Source organism: Halichondria panicea, chromosome 1 (genome assembly GCF_963675165.1).
Source record: "Halichondria panicea chromosome 1, odHalPani1.1, whole genome shotgun sequence".
Lineage (NCBI taxonomy): Eukaryota > Metazoa > Porifera > Demospongiae > Suberitida > Halichondriidae > Halichondria > Halichondria panicea.
Window position 1 is genome coordinate 7,639,570 of NC_087377.1, and position 21,970 is coordinate 7,661,539.

The 21,970-nt window shown below is 40.2% G+C and overlaps 2 protein-coding genes and 2 long non-coding RNA genes across 7 annotated transcripts; 3 read left to right on the forward strand and 1 right to left on the reverse strand.

Moving 5' to 3' along the window:
- Positions 1-5,974: 5,974 nt before the first annotated feature.
- LOC135340470 (uncharacterized) lies at positions 5,975-11,421 on the reverse strand. Its single transcript, XR_010396382.1, has 3 exons — positions 10,499-11,421; positions 8,046-8,477; positions 5,975-7,974 (listed from the first exon to the last, which is right to left on the reverse strand). It is a non-coding gene; the product is annotated as an uncharacterized LOC135340470 (long non-coding RNA).
- On the forward strand, positions 7,837-10,120 carry LOC135340334 (uncharacterized). Its single transcript, XR_010396311.1, has 7 exons — positions 7,837-8,139; positions 8,208-8,282; positions 8,328-9,042; positions 9,090-9,371; positions 9,425-9,502; positions 9,559-9,638; positions 9,700-10,120. It is a non-coding gene; the product is annotated as an uncharacterized LOC135340334 (long non-coding RNA).
- A 1,631-nt stretch (positions 11,422-13,052) lies between the features above and the next one.
- On the forward strand, positions 13,053-15,673 carry LOC135339878 (uncharacterized). The gene is made up of 5 exons (XM_064536125.1): positions 13,053-13,096; positions 13,213-13,328; positions 14,470-14,775; positions 14,832-15,113; positions 15,178-15,673. The coding sequence occupies exons 2-5, from the start codon at positions 13,250-13,252 to the stop codon at positions 15,252-15,254; spliced, it is 744 nt and encodes a 247-aa protein (XP_064392195.1). The 5' UTR covers positions 13,053-13,096; positions 13,213-13,249; the 3' UTR covers positions 15,255-15,673.
- A 1,401-nt stretch (positions 15,674-17,074) lies between these two features.
- LOC135339333 (uncharacterized) lies at positions 17,075-21,255 on the forward strand. 4 transcript variants are annotated; one of them, XM_064535419.1, is made up of 10 exons: positions 17,076-17,240; positions 18,302-18,580; positions 18,636-18,938; positions 18,988-19,061; positions 19,111-19,294; positions 19,877-20,191; positions 20,268-20,582; positions 20,627-20,710; positions 20,771-20,864; positions 20,913-21,051. In XM_064535419.1, the coding sequence occupies exons 1-10, from the start codon at positions 17,180-17,182 to the stop codon at positions 20,914-20,916; spliced, it is 1,713 nt and encodes a 570-aa protein (XP_064391489.1). In that variant the 5' UTR covers positions 17,076-17,179; the 3' UTR covers positions 20,917-21,051. The 4 variants fall into 4 exon arrangements, with proteins under 4 accessions (XP_064391475.1, XP_064391489.1, XP_064391481.1 ...); XM_064535405.1 differs by lacking the exon at positions 20,771-20,864 and having other exon boundaries at positions 17,075-17,240; positions 20,913-21,255; XM_064535411.1 differs by lacking the exon at positions 20,771-20,864 and having other exon boundaries at positions 17,077-17,240; positions 20,636-20,710; positions 20,913-21,252.
- Positions 21,256-21,970: the final 715 nt, after the last annotated feature.

Below are 21,970 nucleotides of genomic sequence, written 5' to 3' on the forward strand. Positions count from 1 at the left end.
GTGCATTTTCACGGTTGTAGTTTTGTGTACCAGCATCTCGACCAGTACATATAATTATGGCCAGGTCAGCTTACAATTTTTTAATGATACTTTTAAAGAGATGGATGAGACTATATATATTTGTTGCCCAGTGAGTGGGCAGATTAAAGCAATCCAGTGCTCGATCTGTATAATTATGTCATGTTCATCACTACCAAGCAACCATAATTATATTGCACTGCACTGGCATTACGGTTGGTACTTGATATAAGACTCACCAATATAGCTGAATCAGCAATAAACTACAATATAATTATAGTAGTTCCTATATACAGTTCCACGGTTCTAAGTTCCACAGTTCCATGGTTCCATAGTTCCATGGTTCCACAGTTCCATGGTTCCTACAGTTCCACGGTTCTAAGTTCCACAGTTCCATGGTTCCACAGTCCCATGGTTCCTACAGTTCCATGGTTCCAACAGTTCCATGGTTCCACAGTTCCATGGTTCCACGGTTCCATGGTTCCAAGTGTTCCATGGTTCCATGTTCCATAGTTCCATGGTTCCACAGTTCCATGGTTCCACGGTTCCATGGTTCCAAGTGTTCCATGGTTCCATGTTCCATAGTTCCATGGTTCCATAGTTCCAAGCGTTCCATGGTTCCATAGTTCCATAGTTCCATGGTTCCATAGTTCCAAGCGTTCCATGGTTCCATAGTTTCATAGTTTCATAGTTCCAAGCGTTCCATGGTTCCATAGTTCCAAGCGTTCCATGGTTACATGCATGGTTCCAAGCGTTCCATGGTTCCTACTGTTCCATTGTTCCATGGTTCCTACTGTTTCATGGTTCCAAGCGTTCCATTGTTCCATTGTTCCAAGCGTTCCATGGTTCCTATACTGTTCCATGATTCCAAGTGTTCCATTGTTCCATAGTTCCAAGCATTCCATTGTTCCAAGCGTTCCATGATTGTTGAACATTTTTAAAAGAACAGTGGGAACTATGGAACGCTGGGATCGAGGAACAGTATAGAAACCATGCACGGAACAGTAGGAACCATGGAACCATGGAAAAAAAGTGAAAAGTTGGACCCATAGAACACTTAGAACCAGGAACAGTAGGAACCATAGAACACTTAGAACCAGGAACAGTAAGGAACCATGGAACGCTTGGAACCATGGAACACTTAGAACCAGGAACAGTATATAGGAACTATAGAACGCTTGGAACTATAGAACGCTATAGAACGCTTGGAACTATAGAACGCTATAGAACGCTTGGAACTATGGAATGCTTGGAACTATGGAACTATAATTATAGAACAGTAGGAACCATGGAACAGTAAACCATAGAACGCTTGGAACCATGGAACAATGGAACAGTAGGAACCATGGAACGCTTGGAACTGTGGAACAGTAGGAACCATGGAACGCTTGGAACCATGGAACGCTTGAAACCATGCATGGAACAATGGAGCCATGGAACCATGGAACGCTTGGAACTATGGAACGCTTGGAACGCTTGGAACCATGAGACACTTGGAACCATGGAACGCTTGGAGCTATGGAACTATGGAACGCTTGGAACCATGGAAAGCTTGGAACCATGGAACGCTTGGAACCATGGAACTATATGGAACGCTTGGAACTATAGAACCATGGAACGCTTGGAACCATGGAACGCTTGGAACTATAGAACCATGGAACGCTTGGAACCATGGAACGCTTGGAACTATGGAACCATGGAACGCTTGGAACCATGGAACGCTTGGAACCATGGAACGCTTGGAACTATGGAACTATGGAACGCTTGGAACACTTGGAACCATGGAACCATGGAACCATGCAACTATGGAACCATGGAACTATGGAACCGTGGAACCATGGAACTGTGGAACCATGGAACCATGGAACCGTGAACTATGGAACCATGGAAACTATATAAAACCATGGAACTGTGGAACCATGGAAGTGCATGTGGAACCACGGAACCATGGAACCATGGAACCGTGAACTATGGAACCATGGAACTATGGAACGCTTGGAACTATGGAACTGTGGAACCATGGAACTATGGAACTGTAGGAACTACTATATTGTATATGCATGCACTTGCTCAATGTGTAAATGCAGTAAAATTTGAGAATCTGCTTTTGGGACTTATACCTCACCCTGCCACCCAATAACTCATTTGGCCCGTTTTGTCATGGATATAGAACAGTAAGAGGGATTGGAAACGAAAATGTTTGCGTGAAACACTCTGCGTTATAGGGTGTGGCTAAAACTACAAAGGATTATATTTATAGTCAGCATGCTCATTACCTGTCTTGCTGCCATACAATGTGCTGTACATAGAAATGGTGAAATTGAATGTTAAAACGTAAAGAGAATCTAGCTCTAAAAGGTCGACTAAGCAACGCATGCAGCCACTATATCACTAAACAAATAAATGCTATACTTCGATCCCAGCCCCTCTCACTAGAGTCTTTGTCAATTGAGAGCGGCCTGGAATTGAGGCTAATGCTATATACAAGAAGGAATAGCCCTTACTATGAAGTCGTGGGAGGTCAAGGCCTGTGGTGTCTCTAAAAGTATACTAAAGCAGTTTGAAGGACTATACTGCAAACGTTTATGAACAGTACAGCTTATCCATAGCATGAAACCATTCTATATAGCACTTAGATAATACATAATAACCAAGTCAAGCAATGTCCTTTGCTGTTTCGGCTTCACAGCAGGGAAAGAGAAAAGTTGACATGAAGTAATTCAAGCAAAACTCAACAAAAAGTGTAAAGACAACGGACTTAGAGCTTGTCAGTGGTGTAAACTTACTTCTCTAGAGTATCTCCCAGCCCCCGAGTGATCGCTAGTGGATAGGAGAGCTAGAAACAGTTGAAATACAACCTGAGTACGGTAAAAACTACAATATCCGTGACCGCGAAATCATAACGCGGAGTGTTTCACCCGTTGACACAGGGCGGCCTGGTCGTTTCCAATCCCTTTCCTGTTCTATCTATAGTTTTATAGGCTACTACCTAATGCACTAGTTGTGGGAAGAAAACCTAAAAATTTACTTATCGAATTCACTAAAATTCCTCAAAAGACATGTCTTTTAACAATTTATCATGCTGGGCAATATACTAATTAATACATAATTCTTTGATTCAATCCTTCTTTTCTCCAGGCTTTGTTGCCTTTTGACCTCTGCATGAGATGAAAGGTATATATATGGCATATTAATTGCACTGTGGCCAGTCCTGTATAATTATGGCATACAGAAAGTTGACCTTTTGGTGAAGGTTCCCACCTCCCACCCAAACTGTCAAATCATTTTATACAGTGAGTCTTTATAGTGACACACTATAATATGGTTCATGTGGGAAATTTACTAGACAGCATATATGCATGGTTTCGATACAGTTATTGTAATTCCAACCACTAAAAACTTTTTTAAATAGTAAATATTACACAGGCACAGTTTGAGGGGATCTGCGATGGGGACCAGCCATACTGAAGAGCAATGGCATCACGGAAGGCTGTTTTATGGAGTGCAAAGTCGTGCTCTTCTAGCGTTATAACACAGTGAACCAGTTAGCTAGCTGGAAGCGCCTTTTTTTCGGGACTCTCGTACATCATTAGCCACTTTTAGTCCTGTATCCGTCTTCTTCTTTCTTTCATTTTTTTCTTTGTGTTGATTTGGTGTAGGAGAACTTCGTATGGGTAGTTTTTGTTTTGCGATGCTATTAAGTCAACAAGGGGTTTTGTCACCTGTTGTGATGCTTTATATTGATCTTCTGCCAACGACGCAGGATTTCCTATATTTAAACCTCCTAGGCGAGCAGGGAGGGCAAATAGACTCCTCTCAAGATCGTTGGGTGCCTCTCTGCCTATTAGTTTTGGCAGCAAGGTGGTTCGAATAGAATTCTCCAGGGGAAGCAGTAGTTGGTCAATGCCTGGGGTAGTTCTTGAAAGGTAAGACCATTTACTTACAAGGCCGTAAGTGATAGCACCGTAGGCTGCATGTGGTTGGCTGTCTGCCATTTTCGACAGTTTTCAATCTCCGGTATCCACTTTTCCTGTGACAAAATCAGATATGAACTCCTGCTTGCCAATCGGGGAACCTATATATAGCACTGGTCTTCTTTCTGTGGTGATGTTGACCTCAAAATCCCCAAATATCTGAGAGGCGGTGGAGAGGGAGCCCATCTTTAGTGACTAGCCAAGTTTTCTTGGGGGTTAACAAAGTAACCAAAAGGTGGACCCAGTTTTGCCAAGTTGTCCCACCATTAATTTTCTTCAGGTCAGAAATTTTACCTGCAGCAGTGGCGTCATCAGCGCACCAGATTTGTTTTAGGTCATGTGTTTCCGTCGTCAATCTGGGGTTTTGTTGCTAAGGTATAGAAGGGCATTGCCAAAGGATCTCCTTGTGTGGTGCCCTCTTGAGAAACCAGGGTGTTGGCGCCTAAAAGAGATCTGTGCTTTCTCTGTAGATGTTAATTAGAGCAGTGGAGAAGGGGGGGGGGGGCAAAGAGTTTAAATGTTCCACCAAAAACAGAACAAACTACCAAATTTTTTTTCTTTTCATAATTATATATACGCAGAAGTGGTTTCTATGCTGGTTTCTATATGCAGCAAATGGTTTTCAAGGCAACTAGTTATTACATGGCAATTCGTGCCACAAACAGTTTATTGGCCCTTGTAGTAGATACTGATCTCGGGCCTAAAGGCCCTGCTTGACCACAATCTACTACCGGGCCAATCAGAGGAGGTACGACACGGTCACATGACCAGCCAAAAGGATTATGAATATCATTAACTTGTGATGAAATCATTCAAGACTGTGTACATGTACTTTGATAGTGGATTGGTTTGGCGTGTATCTTTCAAGAAATACCGTGACTTGACGTTTCTAAGGTTGATTGTTGGGCTTATGCTGATGTGAAACAGCTTTTCAACCAACCAACACTTAGATTTTGAGCAGGGTCATACAGGGGGAAAGGGGGGATATCCCCCCTAACCCCCCCCCCCTTTGAAGTACTAGTTGTATGACTAAGTGTCCATAGCTGGGTATTGAGTTGAACTTTTTTTTAGCAAAATTGTCTGGTTACTTTCTCATTTCCCCCTCTACTTCAAAATCTTGTATGACACCCTGTTGAGATATTATTGTGTTTTAGTTGTAGCTTGAGTGTTTAATAAGTTTCGTGCCTGCATTCAGGAATCACTGCCAACATCTGAGCCTTGATTCTTACAATAAATCTAACTGGTTGATTGTTGGCCTTATGCTGATGTGAAATAGCTTTTCAACCAACCATGCACCACTTAGATTTTGAGATATTATTGTTTTAGTGCAGACCTAATTCTGTTTTAGAGTGTTTAATAAGTTCCGTGCCTGCATTCAGGATATAGGATCACTGCCAACATCTGAGCCTTGATACTTACAACAAATCTATACTTGTAAAATTCTAGCTACTAGCCAGCAACAAATTGCAGCCACGTGAGCTTAACCGAGTGTTGTACCTCCTCTGCGGGCCAATAAACAGCTTGTGGCACTCATAGCCATGTAATAACTATTACATATAGTGTAAGCTTGCTTGTGCATTCAGTGTTTAGGATACATTATATTTTGTGTGCATGCACAGAGTGTTTCGAAATTCTTATCCAACTTATTCCCAGGCGCCCATCCAATCACGACTATACCCGGGCTCCACTATATAGTATGCTATAAAAGGTGTACGTGTCAATGCACTATTATTGCTTATATGCTGTATTTACTCTCGTATGCATGCATCCATGGCAGGTTCGTATATAATATTTTTTTATCTGTACAATGTAAGTCACGTTTGTGAACTGTATGAAAGTAAATTTTGGCACTTGACACTACAAACTAGGCTAGAAGTAGTCTGCAAGAATTTAATTAGCTAAAGGTCAATATGGCAAGTGGTTTCAACATTATCTTATTCACAGCCACCTTAACATATTCGAGGCTAAGCTGCTGCCACCAACTAGGCTAAGCTGCCGCCACTTTTGAGGTTAAGCCACCACTACCAACTAAACACCGCCATGCATGCACCTCTACATTTTGGCACTATTCACCTCTCAGACACAGTTGTATGATTGTGTACAATGTATCGATTTGAAAAATGAAAGTTATAGTGTCGTATATTATTTTGATCTTTACCAGTCCCTACACCATGCATAATCATTGTTCATAATTATATGTATTATTATGCTGCATTGTAGCTGTACTAGAGTCTATACATCATACTATAACTAGACTGTATTTTCTTAGATCTATATACTATATGCTTTGATGGATGATTACACTAGTTTGACATTCCTTCTGCTTGCAATTGCATGCAGGGACATTCACTGTAGCTGTAAAAGGTAAGTTAGCTATATGCATGGTCTCTAGGCATTATTTTGCTATTCTGCAATTAGGTCCCAACATCACCTTGTGTTTGTAATGTTACCATAATTATTCAGAGATTGTGGCTGTAATGATAGTACCGTAAAAACTCGATTTAAAGCGACACTTTTAAATAATTATGTTTTGGCAAAAGTAAAGTTTTAATGTACACAAAAAATTATATGGTGCTATATGGGCGAAATGTCCAAGGGTCGCCTTAAATCGAGGATTTACGGTACCGTATAGCGGGAAATTTTCATGGGGTGCAAAAATTTCCTGTATAAGTTTACGCGAAAATAAACTGGGAGACTTGATCTCCCACGCACCGGTATTTCACATGCAAAGCTCTTGGTGGGTGCATGCATGGGTTTCCTGGATTGAAACGCGAATATTAGAACCCATGAACATTAATTTCTGCTGAGGTCTCTAGGGCCAAAATAATAGCAAAAGTTTACACCAGCAAAATTTTCCCGCTATACGACAATGGCTCACAATTTGTGGCCAGTGTATATAGATACGTTACAATACCGTCTTTCTTCTAATTACAGTACCACCCTAATTAAGAAGCGCGCCAGCCACCAATTGAGCGGCAATGGAATTATATTTTTCTGGGGCTTATATAATATGTAATTATTAGAAAGAAATAAAACGGCCTAAAATCAATAATCCCTAAATTATAATTCATACATTTAACTCATTATAACCTTGTTGCACGGCTACTATCACTCTACATTCTAACGTCTAATTACACTAGCATCACTCCAATAAGTATAAGTGCCAAACTAGCTATTTGTGTGCGCGCCATGCACTGTAAAACCACAATTGTGTCGCTGCAATTAGAAGAAAGACGATAGATCGTATAATATCAAAATAGATCGTATAATATCAAAATAGATCTATTGTGCCTAAATGGACAACTGAAAGTAACACAGAAATTTGTTTATAATTATCATTTTTACACTTAATAAGAAGACTATATTTACCCCTATCTAAGGTAGTGATCATGATGTACAGTATAATTATAGGCACTTTCTGTCTGCCTAATACCTTATAGTCTATAGTGTGTATATACTGATCACACAGCCCAACAGTTTACAATTGAGCCTGAGTCAGTGGTACGAGCCGAGGGATTATTGGCAGAGTTTAAGTGCCTGTCTCCTGGAGCACTAGCTCACCCTTGGTTTGTGGATGGCATTGAGTCTACAAGCCCTAACAGTTCATCTGAAATCAGAGTAGCTGGAGGTATTTCAGGTCGTCCCTCATGATCAGTGCTGACCATCCCAGCCAGTTTACAGTTCAACAACAGTGTCAATCAGTGTGCAGCAATTTCAGTGAGTAGTGTAGTGTTCTCAAGGAATGCAACATTGATAGTAGTTGGTGAGTTGATTATAATTATTTGTAGAGAGTACACCTATAGACACGGTTGCCTTAATTTAATGAGGCCTTTTTTCAGAGCGTGTATCTATTGAAGTGGTGAATAGTGAAACCCACCTTGCTGTCTCTGTGACGAATAACTTCACTCTGAATAATGTTACCTATCGTGTGGACATCTCGCTTACTGCTCTGGGCACCAATGAGATGGTTGCACTTCCTCCTCTAAATGGACGAACAAATCAAGCACAGCTTAATTTCGGATACCCTAACCACACTGTCTGTGATATATTCACCTTCATTATGACTCCAATTAGTGAGTCAGGAATAGAAGAAAGAGATCCAGTGAACCTGCAGTCCCTGCATGGGTTTTTCCTACGAGTATAACAGGTATACTGCAGTACATTTTGTATATTGATATTTTGCACTCAGCTCTGCATGTGTTTTTCCACGTACAGGTGATAGATAGCATTGCCCCACTCATCAGCCAGAATGAAGATGTGTTGATGAAAATAGTGACTCTCATTGATGTGGTAACTGGAACTTCACCATTATAGTATTAATGCTCCATTTTGCAGGTGCCTAACTGCCGCAACTTCACTCATTACCGAATATACTCAGCTGCTCTGCCAGGTCCCATCACCGAGATCATACAATACCCGTTGACTGTGCTGAGTTTCCCTCTTCCCTCTGACATAATAACCAACATCACTGTCACACTTACTGCACTGGGGGGTGTTAAACTGATATTCCAAAACATAGCAATATACGTACGCTATAATAAGTATTGTATTGTAACAATAATTATAATGGCTAATTGTGTACATGTTTTATCCTTGTAGAAACAACTGATGTTCAAAATTTGACAGTGAACATTTGCCCTGAAGGAAACTGTATTAGTGTGAGCATTGAGTATGTGAAGGTACCCTCTCTCCCGGAGCTCTTGTCTGTGTGATACGTATCACTGATGGAGAGTTGGATTTTGGTAGCATAAAAGTAATTACCATACCTCATAGCAGGAGTGAAAATTTCACAATATTAGCTGTTCCCAGTGGAAACTACAGAGTGATTACGTTTGATCTTGAACGCAATTTTCTGCCGAGAATGCCCATCTCAATAGCAGCTGACAGCAGGGACATATCTATTACGGTGTCCTCCGAAGATGGAGGTATTTCTGTACATGCATGCGTATAGTGTCACTTGTTCTATTCATTTTGTAGGACAACCGGCCAGTAGTGAGGGTGTTTCTGCCACAAAGCTGCCCAACGGAGATGGTGTCCTCAGGAGATGGAGGTATTTCTGATCATGTGTATATATAGTGTCATTAATTTTGTATATAGGACAACCTCCCAGTTGTGAGGGCATTTCTGTCACAAAGTTGCCAAATGGAGATGCATAAGTGACTTGTGCTGACCCTGATGTCGTTTGTCTTGTTTTGTTTCAGTCTACCATCAATCTCGACAGAATTTTAGTTGCTCTCATTGACTCATTTGCAAGTTCAACGACCTTCTCTGTCAGTGATACCTTTGCTAATGGCCATGTGATAGTCTACTCTTGGAATAGCTCACAATCCATCTTCGACGGGAAGGTATCAATCATTAGGCAACTCAATCCACCAACAAGTGAGTGTATTTGGTAGCTCATTCATACTGTTTACTGTGTTGTGTATATACAGGTGCACCTTCTACTTTGTTTCCTACCGATCCCACACCTGTTACTGGGTCCCAATTTCCATTGCCCAGAGTAATAGCTGGTAAAGCGAATAGTATTAAATGTGTAGCTAAAATACACCTATATAATTTATAATAGGGATAACTGTGGTGGTGATTCTGCTATTGCTTGTAGTCATTGTTGTTGGTGTAATTTGTCTAAAAAAAAGAAAAAAGAAGGTAAATAATAATTTAAGTCATGTACGTTGCTAGATACAAATACATTGACCTTGATGCGCAGTAACTGTTCAAGCTCCTGAGTCAGACGGACAAGTGGATTGATGCTCAACGTTTCCAGGAATTGAGCAGACCAACGAAGCTTATGCTCCAGTACTCAAGAAAAACATTGCTTATGAGCAAACAAAGAAACCGCGGAGACAGAGGATTGATAACTCACAAGCCCCGGTAACAATAGAGGGAGAGTATGAGAGCATTGAGCCAGCTCATGAGTACGAGGATGTGCTCCCGAAAACTAATTAATTATATCTCAACATTTTTGACTTTACAAAACTAAATTTAAATGGGCATGGCCTGTCCTCCATTATTAAACTGCCTTATTTATTATTTTGTGGTCACAATCTTTTGTAGACAATTGCAAACCAGGTACCGTATAGCGGGAAATTTTTGCCAGGGGAAAGTTTTTTGGCTCCAGAGCCTCAGTATTCATGGGATCTAATTTCGCGGTTCATTGCCAGGAGACCACACCCACCAATAAGCTTTGCATGTGAAATACCGGTGCGTGGGAGTTTATCCTAATTTTAATTTCCTGCCCTCGAAAAACGAAAACCTTCCACCTCACGAAAATTTCTCGCATATGCATGAATAACTAGATAATACACTAATGAATAATTATAGTTTGAACAGATTCGTAGATCGAGGCTAGAAGAAAATATTCAGCTTTGACTTCCTATAATTATTTATACTTAATTCACCATGAACACATAATTATATGCATGTACTAGCTATTAATTAATAATTATTACACACAATACTCCAGCAAAACGAGTGTTGCAAGCGTGCGCTTGCTTAATGCCTCTCACCATGTTTTTGCTTTCACTCTGGCATTTGCTGAGCAGCAGTCGATCGTTGTTGTGAAGTAACTTTCCTCTCGCCATGTTTTTGCTTTTACTCTGGCATTTGCTGAGTAGCTGTCATTTGTTGTGAAGTAACTTTTTAAGTGCTGCCTTATAGGGAAGTGGGAGGTGTTCATGCTTATTTAAGTACATGTACTCAAATGGGAATACATGCACTTTGTTGACACAAGGGTATAGTAAATTAAAGCTAACATTGTTGTTATACTTGCAATAATTATTATTGCATGCTAAAGTGTGGTACAGGAATGACCTCATAAGAATAAGTGCGGCCTGGGATAGAGGCTATAGTTAATATGCTTTAACTGCATCCCATTAATCACAACAATAAAATCACAAAACCTGCTGCACACGATCCTTGCCAGAACGCAAATAGTTAGATCGCAAAAGATCAATTTTTCTGCTGATTTGGCTCATTTGCAATTAAGGTTTTTCACCAGCAAATATTTTGGTATAATTAGCTAATATGACCACTGCTTGTCTTTTCATTAGTTGATATGGCTATTTCTGTATCAATTCCTTTTTTAGTAACGGCAATAAATTAAGCTGTTGTGTACGATGTTTGTTTTTAGTCGTCCAAACTGAAGATGAATGTTCATACACATTCTCTATTGAGTGCACTTTTTCCATACATGGTTGTGGTTGGGGTTGTCATAGTAGCATTCCGTAAACTGGTCAGCTAGAATGCATTCTTGTATTTGATGATACTGTCAATGACAACGTGCAATTACTGGACCGGATGTGATACGGGATTAATTGCTGCATGTACACTCTCCAGTTGTTAATAACACATCATAAAAATGATTATAGTAATAATGGATCAGTATACAGACAATTTTTACAATAATCGCATGTTCTCCTATTATTCACTGTGATTCGTACAGTAATTAATCGCGTATTCAGTAATTGCACGTCATCAAGGCAGTAATTGCACGTCGTCATTAACGACGTGCAATTACTGCCTTGACGACCGCACGTTCGAATAACGGCTGCGGTAAATTTTTTTACTGAAACTGCAGCTAAAAATGTCCTTAAAACTGCATCACAAACGATTTACAATCAATAGTATGGCTACTCGTGCAATAAGGGATTATCATAACAAGCACTGGCACACGCTCTTTATAATAATTATGATTAGAAACCTGATATAAAGTTCAATGCATGCAATCAACGTAGCTATATAGACCAACCACTATATAGCTACTGATCGACACATGCAATTAGTCACCCAAATCAAACTCAAGGAAGAGGAAAAATAGCAAAAATCAGAAACAGGACATGAGCCAGATAGTCACTGTAAATAATAGATTTGTCCTCTGATGTCTCACACTATAAGCAAAACATTGCAAACCTGTTCCTGATCAAAATATCCTGTGTTTACATCGTTATTATTATAGTTGCATAATTAAATGTCTATACAATTAAGTGCACTAGCTATAGTGGACACCCATTCATACAGTGCACTTTTTATGTTCTTAGCTATAGACTATAACATGACAGGGTTCATGACGACTTCATATACTGAAACTGTATACAACTATAAACACTGCTCTGACAAAGTACTACGCATGATATTTGGTTTCAGCATATACAAGCCTGGAGGGACCTTGCAGACCAATTATATAATTATAATAGGCTAACTGCAGTGTCAGCAATAATTATCGAGCACTGTGCTGCACAATAATTATACACGACTGTGTAGCTCAAGGCTCTTTATCTATTTTAGCCAGACACCTCAGTGTGTTTTCATAACTATGACCAGGATGACAATTCTCCCTACTATCACTGCAACAAACAGATCTTCCCTAGAATAATTATTGCTACACACCTTATGCAGATATCACTATCCAAACTGTACACTGCATCTGCCGTGATAAGAGTCTGGCCTGCAGACACTTCGCCCATGTATAGTGAATGGTAGTAAGTTGCTACATAGACAAACACATTGCATGAACAATCCAAGAGCGGAGAGGTACAAAATGTAGCAATGCAATGTGAGCTAAGAGATAAATAAAAAGATGGCATATGCATCAAAACAACTTGCATGTGCTAAAGACGACTGCCTTGGAAACACAAACATGCCTTTTTACAAGAGCCAGAAAATTAGCAAATAGGTTGTTCAGTCTGAGTTTCATGCCCGGATGGTGGGGCTGTAATGATTTAATCGACAAAATATATATGTATCACCTCAAGTCAGTTCCATCCGTGAGAAAATGAGGAGAGTCAGGTCTGAGCTGGGATAGGGTAACACGTACACCTACGTACTCAGTCTTGAATTGTATCCAAAAGATAATACTATACAGTGCACCTGGGATATGATGGAGGGTAATAGTTAATTAACATTAATTTTGTATACATTACTCATGTTACTTGAACAGGTGAAGAGCTAGAGATAGATGGCCTTGTAGATATACGATTGGTAAAGATCACACTAGATCTAGAGCTATTAGTCAAGATCTAGTCACTAGATCTAGACTAGTGTGATCTTTACCAATCCTATAACTCTAGTATGCTGTCATGTCTTGTACACTAAACAGTGAAGTAAAGGTGAGACTCAGAGTGATCTGAAGGGAGTATGGGTGTAGATTGTGTTGTAGCTTGTGTTGCCATTCATAGATATGGCTAGTAGATCTAGTAGCTATAATTATAGATCTATTATGTAGATCTACAGTGACACAGCTTCATGCCGCACGCTCTGACATGATGGACAAGAGTTTGACAATGTTGACATCTTTCACTTTTCTTTTTATGGCAGGGTCATTCATCATAGCTGTAAAAGGTAAGGCTGTTATGTTACATTGGTAGTAAATACTGCTGCATACAAAATAATGTTGCCACAATAGAATCTACTATTCTACATGTAGATCGTATACTGAGTTTCGAGTGCCTAATTACTCAATTGCGAACGACATTGTATAAGCCTGGATACTATTGGGAATTGCACGTGAAGCATACTAATTGTATGCTCCTTGCGAGTCAGATCACTCTTTCATTTGCAACCGCTATACATAACTATAATTATATGCAGCCAGAGATTGTGACTCATAATTATAGTCCAGCATGTGATGCTCCTCTGCATGCATCAGTACCACCACTATTGGCACACTTTTGATCCATTTACAGTTAGTTTCTGCTAGGGTACCTCAGCTTATAGTTTTTGTCGGTGTGTGTGCGAGCCTATACTGAATTATTATCTCCCCAGAATCTCTGTACACAAATCAAATTGTGTGCTACCAAATTACTGGTGTGCATTGTACTTTTAAATTACCAATAAACTGCTGAACTACAATAGACCAGTTGCGCATAAGGCATGAGGAATTTAATTTACCGTGACGTCACGATTGGCCTGCTCCGGAAAATTCACTTTACTGGCAAATCAATGTAAAAATTGCACTGCATGCACTTTTACCAGAGTTCATTGCATCGTAAAGATCTGTTTATCTATTTAAACAACGTACAGCTAGAGAGTAAGAATTTCTACTGCATGTGGAGTTTGAAGTAGCTCTAGAAAGCAAGTTGAACTGGAGATATAAGCGGAATGAGCTAAATTCTGGAGTAAAGAGATGCCTGTAAAGAGATGCCTGGCAAGACCTGCTGCCTCCGTTTATAAGATGGGTCCCCAGATCTCTTTGTACTGCTTCTCAGGGAAGAGTAGAAAGTAGTTGGAAGTGTTAGAACGTCCAAGATTCGACTGGGTAGGTTTCTTTCATCACCAGAAGAAAGTGTCTTTAAAGACTCTCAAAGATGGTTTTACTTTATGTTCTTGAAGTTCTAACACTTCCAACCACTCTATTACATGACTGTATTATTTTGTTGCTAATTTAGACAGTGATGTCTGATTGACCTGACTTATAATAATGATTATACTCTTGATTTAGTACAGTAACCCATAACGATGTCCTTCCAATATTTTCTCACAGCTCAGTTCACAGTGCAGCCATTGTCAGTGGAGAGAGCTGAGGGACTGGAGGCAGTGTTCAGGTGTCAGTATCAAGCGGAGGGATTGACTGTTACTTATGATTGGGCAATAAACAATACCATACTCGGAGCAGATACAGAAACTGTTAGAGCACGTCCACCTTCATCTCCTGGTGGACCAACCACACTGATAGTCTTGGCCACTTCACAGCACAACAACTCTGTTGTTCTGTGCCGTGCTACAATTAGTAATGGTATTGTTTTTGTAAGGTCTGAATTATCGATCACAGCCACTCTAACTAATCATGGTGAGTTAGTAACTATATAATGATGTGTATAAGATTTTGTAGGCATTTCCCTGTAGGAACGGACATCACTGACGTTCTGAATGCTCCAAACACCATTACCGTGATGTGGAATGCTCTACCTCTCACTGAGTACTGTGTGGACATCACCAGGACAACTCTGGACTCGACTGAAACAGCTGTTCTTGATTCTGTGTGTGGATTCACTAATGAGTACACCTTCACGTACTCCAACTCCATCAGTGTGTGTGACAGATTCTCCTTCACTGTGACTCCTACTGAAGGAGAGATGAGGGGAACAACCAGTGAACCAGATACTGGGTTCTTTACGAGGGCAGAAGGTGTGTTGTATTGTTACATCCACACTTGTTATTCTTCTATTCACAATGTACATGTATATTGCAGGTAGTGGAGAACAACGTCGTATTCGTGAAAATGGAGGGAATAAGTTAGTCGAGTTTGAGAGTCATTGTATAGTATAAGAGATGCACATGTAACAAAGCTAACGTTCTCCAGGTACCAAGTTGCACAAGGTTCACTCGGTATCATGTGGACTCTGACTTATTGACTCCCTCCATCAGCCGTTCAATCACGGACCCTTTGTTTGATGGCTCACTCAGTTTCTCCCTCCCCACTGACAAGATGACAGAATACAGTGTCACACTGACAGATGAGAATAGAATAGACCTCGTGTTTGAAAATATTCCAATCAGTGAGTCAATCACGTTCATTTGAACAGATAAAAAGGTGTCTCTATCAGGTACATTTGACGTTCAAGACCTCCTAGTGTCTGAATGTCCTGGTGGTGGTGGTATTTGTGTGAACATTGTGTATGTTGAAGGTACTGTCTCTCCCGGAGCTCTCGTCTGTGCAGTTCGTATTATTGGTGGAGTGTTTGATTTTGCTAAAATGAAACTAGTTACCATCCCTCGGAATTCTATTGAGAATTTCACCATTCCTGTTCCTAGTGGAGAATACCGAGTGATTACCTTTGATCTGGAGAGCAACCGTTTACCAAACATGCCCATCTCTATGGTAGCTCTCAGTCAAGACATTATGACAGTGAACTCTGGTGGTGAAGGTACGTGCTCCGTGTGTTATTGCTGTGCTATAATCATAGTCATTTACTATAGACATTACCAGTCCACCACCCAGAGAGGGCATTAGTGCTACCAAGCTAACAAATGGGGAGGTTAGTGTGACCTGCTCTGATTCCGCTCGGAATTGTCTAGTCTTGTTTAAATCCACCAGTATTTTGGACAGAGTACTAGTTGGTTTCATCAACGCTTCTTCAACCTCAACTGTCCTCTCTTTAAATGACACCTTTGGTGATGGCTATGTGGTGGTGTACTCTTGGAATAGTTCACAGTCCATCTTTAAAGGAGAGGTATCGCTCATTATGCAACTGGATCCACCCACCAGTAAGTACCTCTGTAGATTTTCAGAACTAACATAATTATTATTCAATGTTTTTCTATTGCAGCTGCTCCCACTACATCTCCAACATCTGATCCACAAACAGACCCACCTCCTCCTGATATGGAGTCCCTGCCAACACCAGTTATCGTTGGTAGGTTTCTAGCGCTGTAAAAGTGTATCATAATGATTCTATCCATTCACTGTCACAGCAGCAGTTATAGCTGGTAAGTCAATACCTACAGAGCACTGACTTTGTATAGCATGAGAAACCATCAGTTTTGTAAATATCTATGCCGTTTACTTTGAATGGATTCAGGTTAAGGTACACTCTAAAAGAATGGTTATCATGCACATTTTTAGGTTTGGTGATTCTGCTATTGCTTGTGGTCACCGCTGTTGGAACTGTCGTTGTGATTTTAAGGAAACGGAAACGAAATGAAGGTACCAAAATCATTTGTCAACTTGTCTTGAACAATTGACATGCAGTTGAGGTTCCAGAGTCAGATGGAAGAGTGGATTGGTCATCAACATTTGCAGGGATTGAGCAGCCCAACGAAGCTTATGCTTCAGTACTCAAGAGGAACATTGCCTATGAGCAGACAAAGAAACCATGGAGACAGAGGATCGATGACTCACAAGCTCCGGCAGCAACAGAGGGAGTGTATGAAAGCATTGAGCCAGTTCATGAGTACGAGGATGTGTTGCCTCAGGGAAAAGCAAGTCGTGAAATTATGTTAACATTAACTGAAACTTAGTTTTACCCTACCAGATTTTATACCGCTTTTAATTTTATCCCACAGTTACATGCAATTGTACAATGTATCACTACGATTATACATCATAGATCTAACATGTAATTATTACTATTGTGATCTTTACCAGTCCCTTTAATGTACTAGATAACAGTCCCTGGCCCTATAGTCATACTATAGATCTATGATTCATTTTCTACTACATAGCTATAGCTTGGCACACCTACTATGCTTTGATGGATGACACTAGTTTGACATTCCTTCTGTTTGTGGGGACATTCACCATAGCTGTAAAAGGTATGTAAGTAAGTAGACTAGCTACCGTAAGACCACCTCGCTCCAAATATAGCGACACCCTCAGCCTCGAGCTCAGGCAATTTTCTGACCTCTAAAAGTCAGTCTCGCTCAGCCAGCCCCATTATTTGAACGCTGAGGTCGATAACAATTTTAATTGTGGCTGGTGCAAGACTATCTAAAAGTAGCAATTACAAAAAAATAATGTCACATCCTAAACGGAGGTAGATTATTAGAGCCACACACGTACCCTAGCCTCGATTATAGCCCACTAGAAAATACATGTTTTTTATGCGGCCTGAAATCGAGATTAAGATGTCCCTCTAAATATGCGACACCAGGATACCAACATAATTTTTCAACGCGACCTGTGGAATCGTAATTATTTAAAAGTGTCCCCTTAAATCGTGGTATTACGGTATGCATGGTCTTGGGATTATTTTGCTATTCAGAAATTCTTATCGCAATTGGGCCCAATATTATTAATTTATTATTGGTATATACTCTTGCTATTTATAGACTAATGCTACCACAATTGAGATTGTGGATGTAATTAAAAGAATGTGGCAGACTGATGGCCCATAGTGTAGTTTTCTTCTAATTACAGCGCCACCATAATAAAACGCTCCAGTGGCAAGTAAAGTCTGGAATTATTTTTATTGGTGGGTTATTAGAACACAGCCTAAAATCGTTCAACGCTATCTATACGTACACAACGCGTACAGTTGATCCATTTATAGCCCAGCTACTATCATGTACTTTTACATTAACTCTAAGTCCCACTCCAATAAGCGCCAAACTAGATTTTTCCCCTTGTTCTATTTGTGCGTTGCTGTATATAATTAGAAGAAGACGATAGTTATAGATGTAACATTTACTGTATTATCAAATTATTAGGTCTGTTGTGCAATAATAGGAGTACTATTTCGAAACATACACAAGAAGAGTACTATTAATTTTTTGTTCGTATCATAATTATAGGTATAATTATAGTGATGTACATAATTATATTCAATTGGCCTTTCCATCTTCCTAGTACTATACATTATCGTGCATGTACACAGCCCAGCAGTTTACAATTGAGCCTGAGTCAGTGGTACAAGCCGAGGGATTATTGGCAGAATTTGAGTGCCTGTCTCCTGGAGCACTAGGTCATATTTGGTTTGTGAATGGTATAGGGTCTACAAGCCTTACATCTGAAATCAGAGTAGTTGAAGGAAGTGAAGGTCGTCCCTCAGTGCTGACCATTCCAGCTAGCTCACAGTTCAACAACAGTGTCATTCAGTGTGCAGCAGCTTCAGTGAGTGGTGTAGTGTTCTCAAAGAATGCAACCTTGATATTTGGTGAGTGATGTATTTGTAGAAAGTATGCCTTGAGTTGCTGTACTTATTTTCTCAGAGCGTGTAATTCTTGAGGTGTTGAATGGTGAAACCAAAATTACCGTCTCCGTAATGAATAATTTCACTATGAATAACCTCGCCTATCGTGTGGACATCTCCCTGGTGCCTCTTGTCACCAATGAGATGGTTGCGCTTTCTCCTCTAAATGGGATTCAAAATCAAGTGCAATTTAATTATCAACAACTTAAGAACCACACTGTCTGTGATATATTCACCTTCACTGTAACTCCAATTACTAGTGAGTCAGGAATGGAAGGAAGGTCCAGTGAACCAGTCACTGGGTTCTTTACACGAGTAACAGGTACTGTGTGAATTTATTAAATGTGTTTTAAGGTTGACGATTACCACAGATAATAACAATGTCGCTCCCCTCATCAGTCAGGGAAGAAATGTGTTGAGGAAAATAGTACATCTCGGTGGTATGGTAAGAGACGTATTGACTGTAAGACACACTTATTCAGCTCACCTCACAGGTACCCAACTGTACCAGCTTCACCTCCTACCAAGTGACCTCTGACATATCACCACCCATCAATAAGACCATCGAAGATCCCCAAATGATAAATGTCTCTCTTCCCACTGACCGGATAATCAACATATCTGTGACATTTACTTCGATCATGGGTGTGCGCCTCATATTCAAGGACATGCTAATCAGTAAGTCATGTTATTCAGTAGTAGTTACAGTAGAACCTCAATTATCCGGCCCTCTATTATCTGAAACCTCGATTATCCGGCTTGGCAATTTTTTCTGAAAATGGGCGTGTTCCTTAATGCGCATGTACAATTACCTGCTGTTACCGTGGACACAGGCATGTTTATTTTTTGCCAGAGTTTCATCTAGTGGGGGGGGGTTAACCTTCCCCCCCCCCCCCAAATACTCATCTTCTCCCCCAAAATGTGTGTATATAATAATGACATCATCACATTAGTACTGTCTATGATGTGCAATATGTAACTAGATCTACTGTAATGCACTAGTATGTAATAATGGGTGTGATCAACACATGTGGGAGTAGCCAAACATTTTGCGGCGTGCGTAAACCTTCCCCCCCCCCCCAAACTTTTAATCCTAGATGAAACCCTGTTTGCGCCACAGACACTGCTGTTTATTATCAAGACATGGTGGTTTATCCATTCGATTATCTAGCATATTAAGTTATCTGGTCTGCCTCTGGAACCAAAGTGTCCGGATAATTGAAATTCTACTGTATTTAATATTTACAACATTTTCCATAGGAACAACTGATGTTCAAGATTTGAGTGTGGACGTTTGCCCTGAAGGAAACTGTGCGAGCATTGAGTATGTTGAAGGTACCATCTCTCCCGGAGCTCTTGTCTGTGTGATAGGTGTATTGTCTGACAACTCATTGGACTTAGAAAGCATAAGGCTGCTGCCAATTCGACGGAATATAAGTGACCATTTTACCATCCCGGTGGCTGTTAGTGGAAATTACAGTGTGGTTGCATTTGACCTTGAGAACAACAATATGAGTGTACCAAGAATTCCCATGTCTGTGGCGGCTGACGATGAAACTATGTTTTTGAGTAATGGTGAGTCGACCAGTGTGTCAATCTTGTACATGTACCTTCTTTTGTAGTAATTTATTTTTGGTTACCATTTCCTCAGAATCTTCCAGTGAACCAAATTCTCCACCTAATTCTGAGGGCATCACTGTCACTAAACTATCAAATGGAAGTGCTGAAGTGACCTGCACTACCACTGGCCAGAGTTGTCTAGCGTTGTTTCAATCTAAAACCTCTCCAACCTCTCTTGATCCGATGGTGATGATTGGTTTTATTGAATCACCTAATGACAGAACCACTGTCACTCTTAATGCCACTTCCGATGTTTATGTGGTAGTGTACACTTGGAACAGTGATTCTGGTGAGACCATCTTTGATGGGAAGGTATCCTTCATTAGTCAAGTGGAGCTACCAACTAGTAAGCCCAGAGTTAGTTTCAGTTCAGAATTGTATGCACTCTAGCTTTTGCAGCTCCTCCCCCTACACAATCACCTCCTGATACTACTGGATCTCCAGTTCCATCGCCCATGATAGTACTAATAGCAGGTGAATGGTGGCAATTTATGGCTGGCTGCATGTGTACATTGTATTTTGTCTGTTATAAAGGTATCATAACCGTGGTCGTGGTACTGCTTCTCCTGATAGTCACCGTAGCTATTGTTGCATGTAGCCGTGGTTATTGTGAAGAGAAAACAAAGAGGTGATATCAATTAGTTAAATTTTTTCATGTCACTTCTTCTCAACACAGTTGAGGTTCCAGAGTCAGATGGAATAGTGGATTGGTCATCAACATTTGCAGGAATTGAGCAGCCTAACGAAGCTTATGCTCCAGTACTCAAGAGGAAAATTGCTCATGAGCAGACAAAGAAACCACGGGGACAAAGGGTCGATGACTCACAAGCCCCGGCAACAACAGAGGGAGAGTATGAAAGCATTGAGCCAGTTCATGAGTATGAGGATGTGTTGCCTCAGGGAAAAGCAAGTCGTGCAAATTATGTTAACGTTAACTGACAGATTTCTACATTTATTTTTATCCCACACATTAATTTGTATACCGTATAGCGGGAAATATTCGCTGGTGCACATTTTCACTATTTGCATGTGCTACAGAGCCCTCAGCAGAAATGTTCGTGGGTTTAACTTTTAGTATTCGCGTTTCAATGGCAGGAAACCACACCCACTAACAGCTTTGCATGTGAAATTCATTAATTGTTAGTGGCCCTGTAATTAGAAGTAACTGTAACTGTGTATGATCAAATGTGCTTAGTTTGATCTACACGTATTGTGCACTTCACCAGAATGGACAACTGAAACACACACACAATAATATTTACACCTTAATGATAGAGGAGTACTATTTTTGCTATCAAAGGTATACCCCTCCGGTAGTGATGTCAATTAATAATAATGTGTACTAGACGTATTAGAGATGTGCGGTCTGGGATATATACGCTTCAACTGCATCCCAATCAATCAATCGCAATTCACATGCTAGAATATTTTGCAAGCATCAAACATAATATTATGCGAACATTGCGAGCTAGGATTGATCACAACAATAAAATAGCAAAACCAAATTAGTGCTGCACACGATCCTTGTCAGAAAGCAATAATTAGATCAATTTTTCTGCTGATTTGGCTTATCAGTTTTTCACCAGCAATATTTTAGTAATACAATTTATACGGCTTGTCTTTTCATTATTTGACATTTCTTTTTTAGTCACGGTTTAATAATAAAAGCTGTTGTGTAAGATGTTTGTTTTAGTTTGACTTTATTTATAGTTGTCCAAACTGAAGATGAATGTT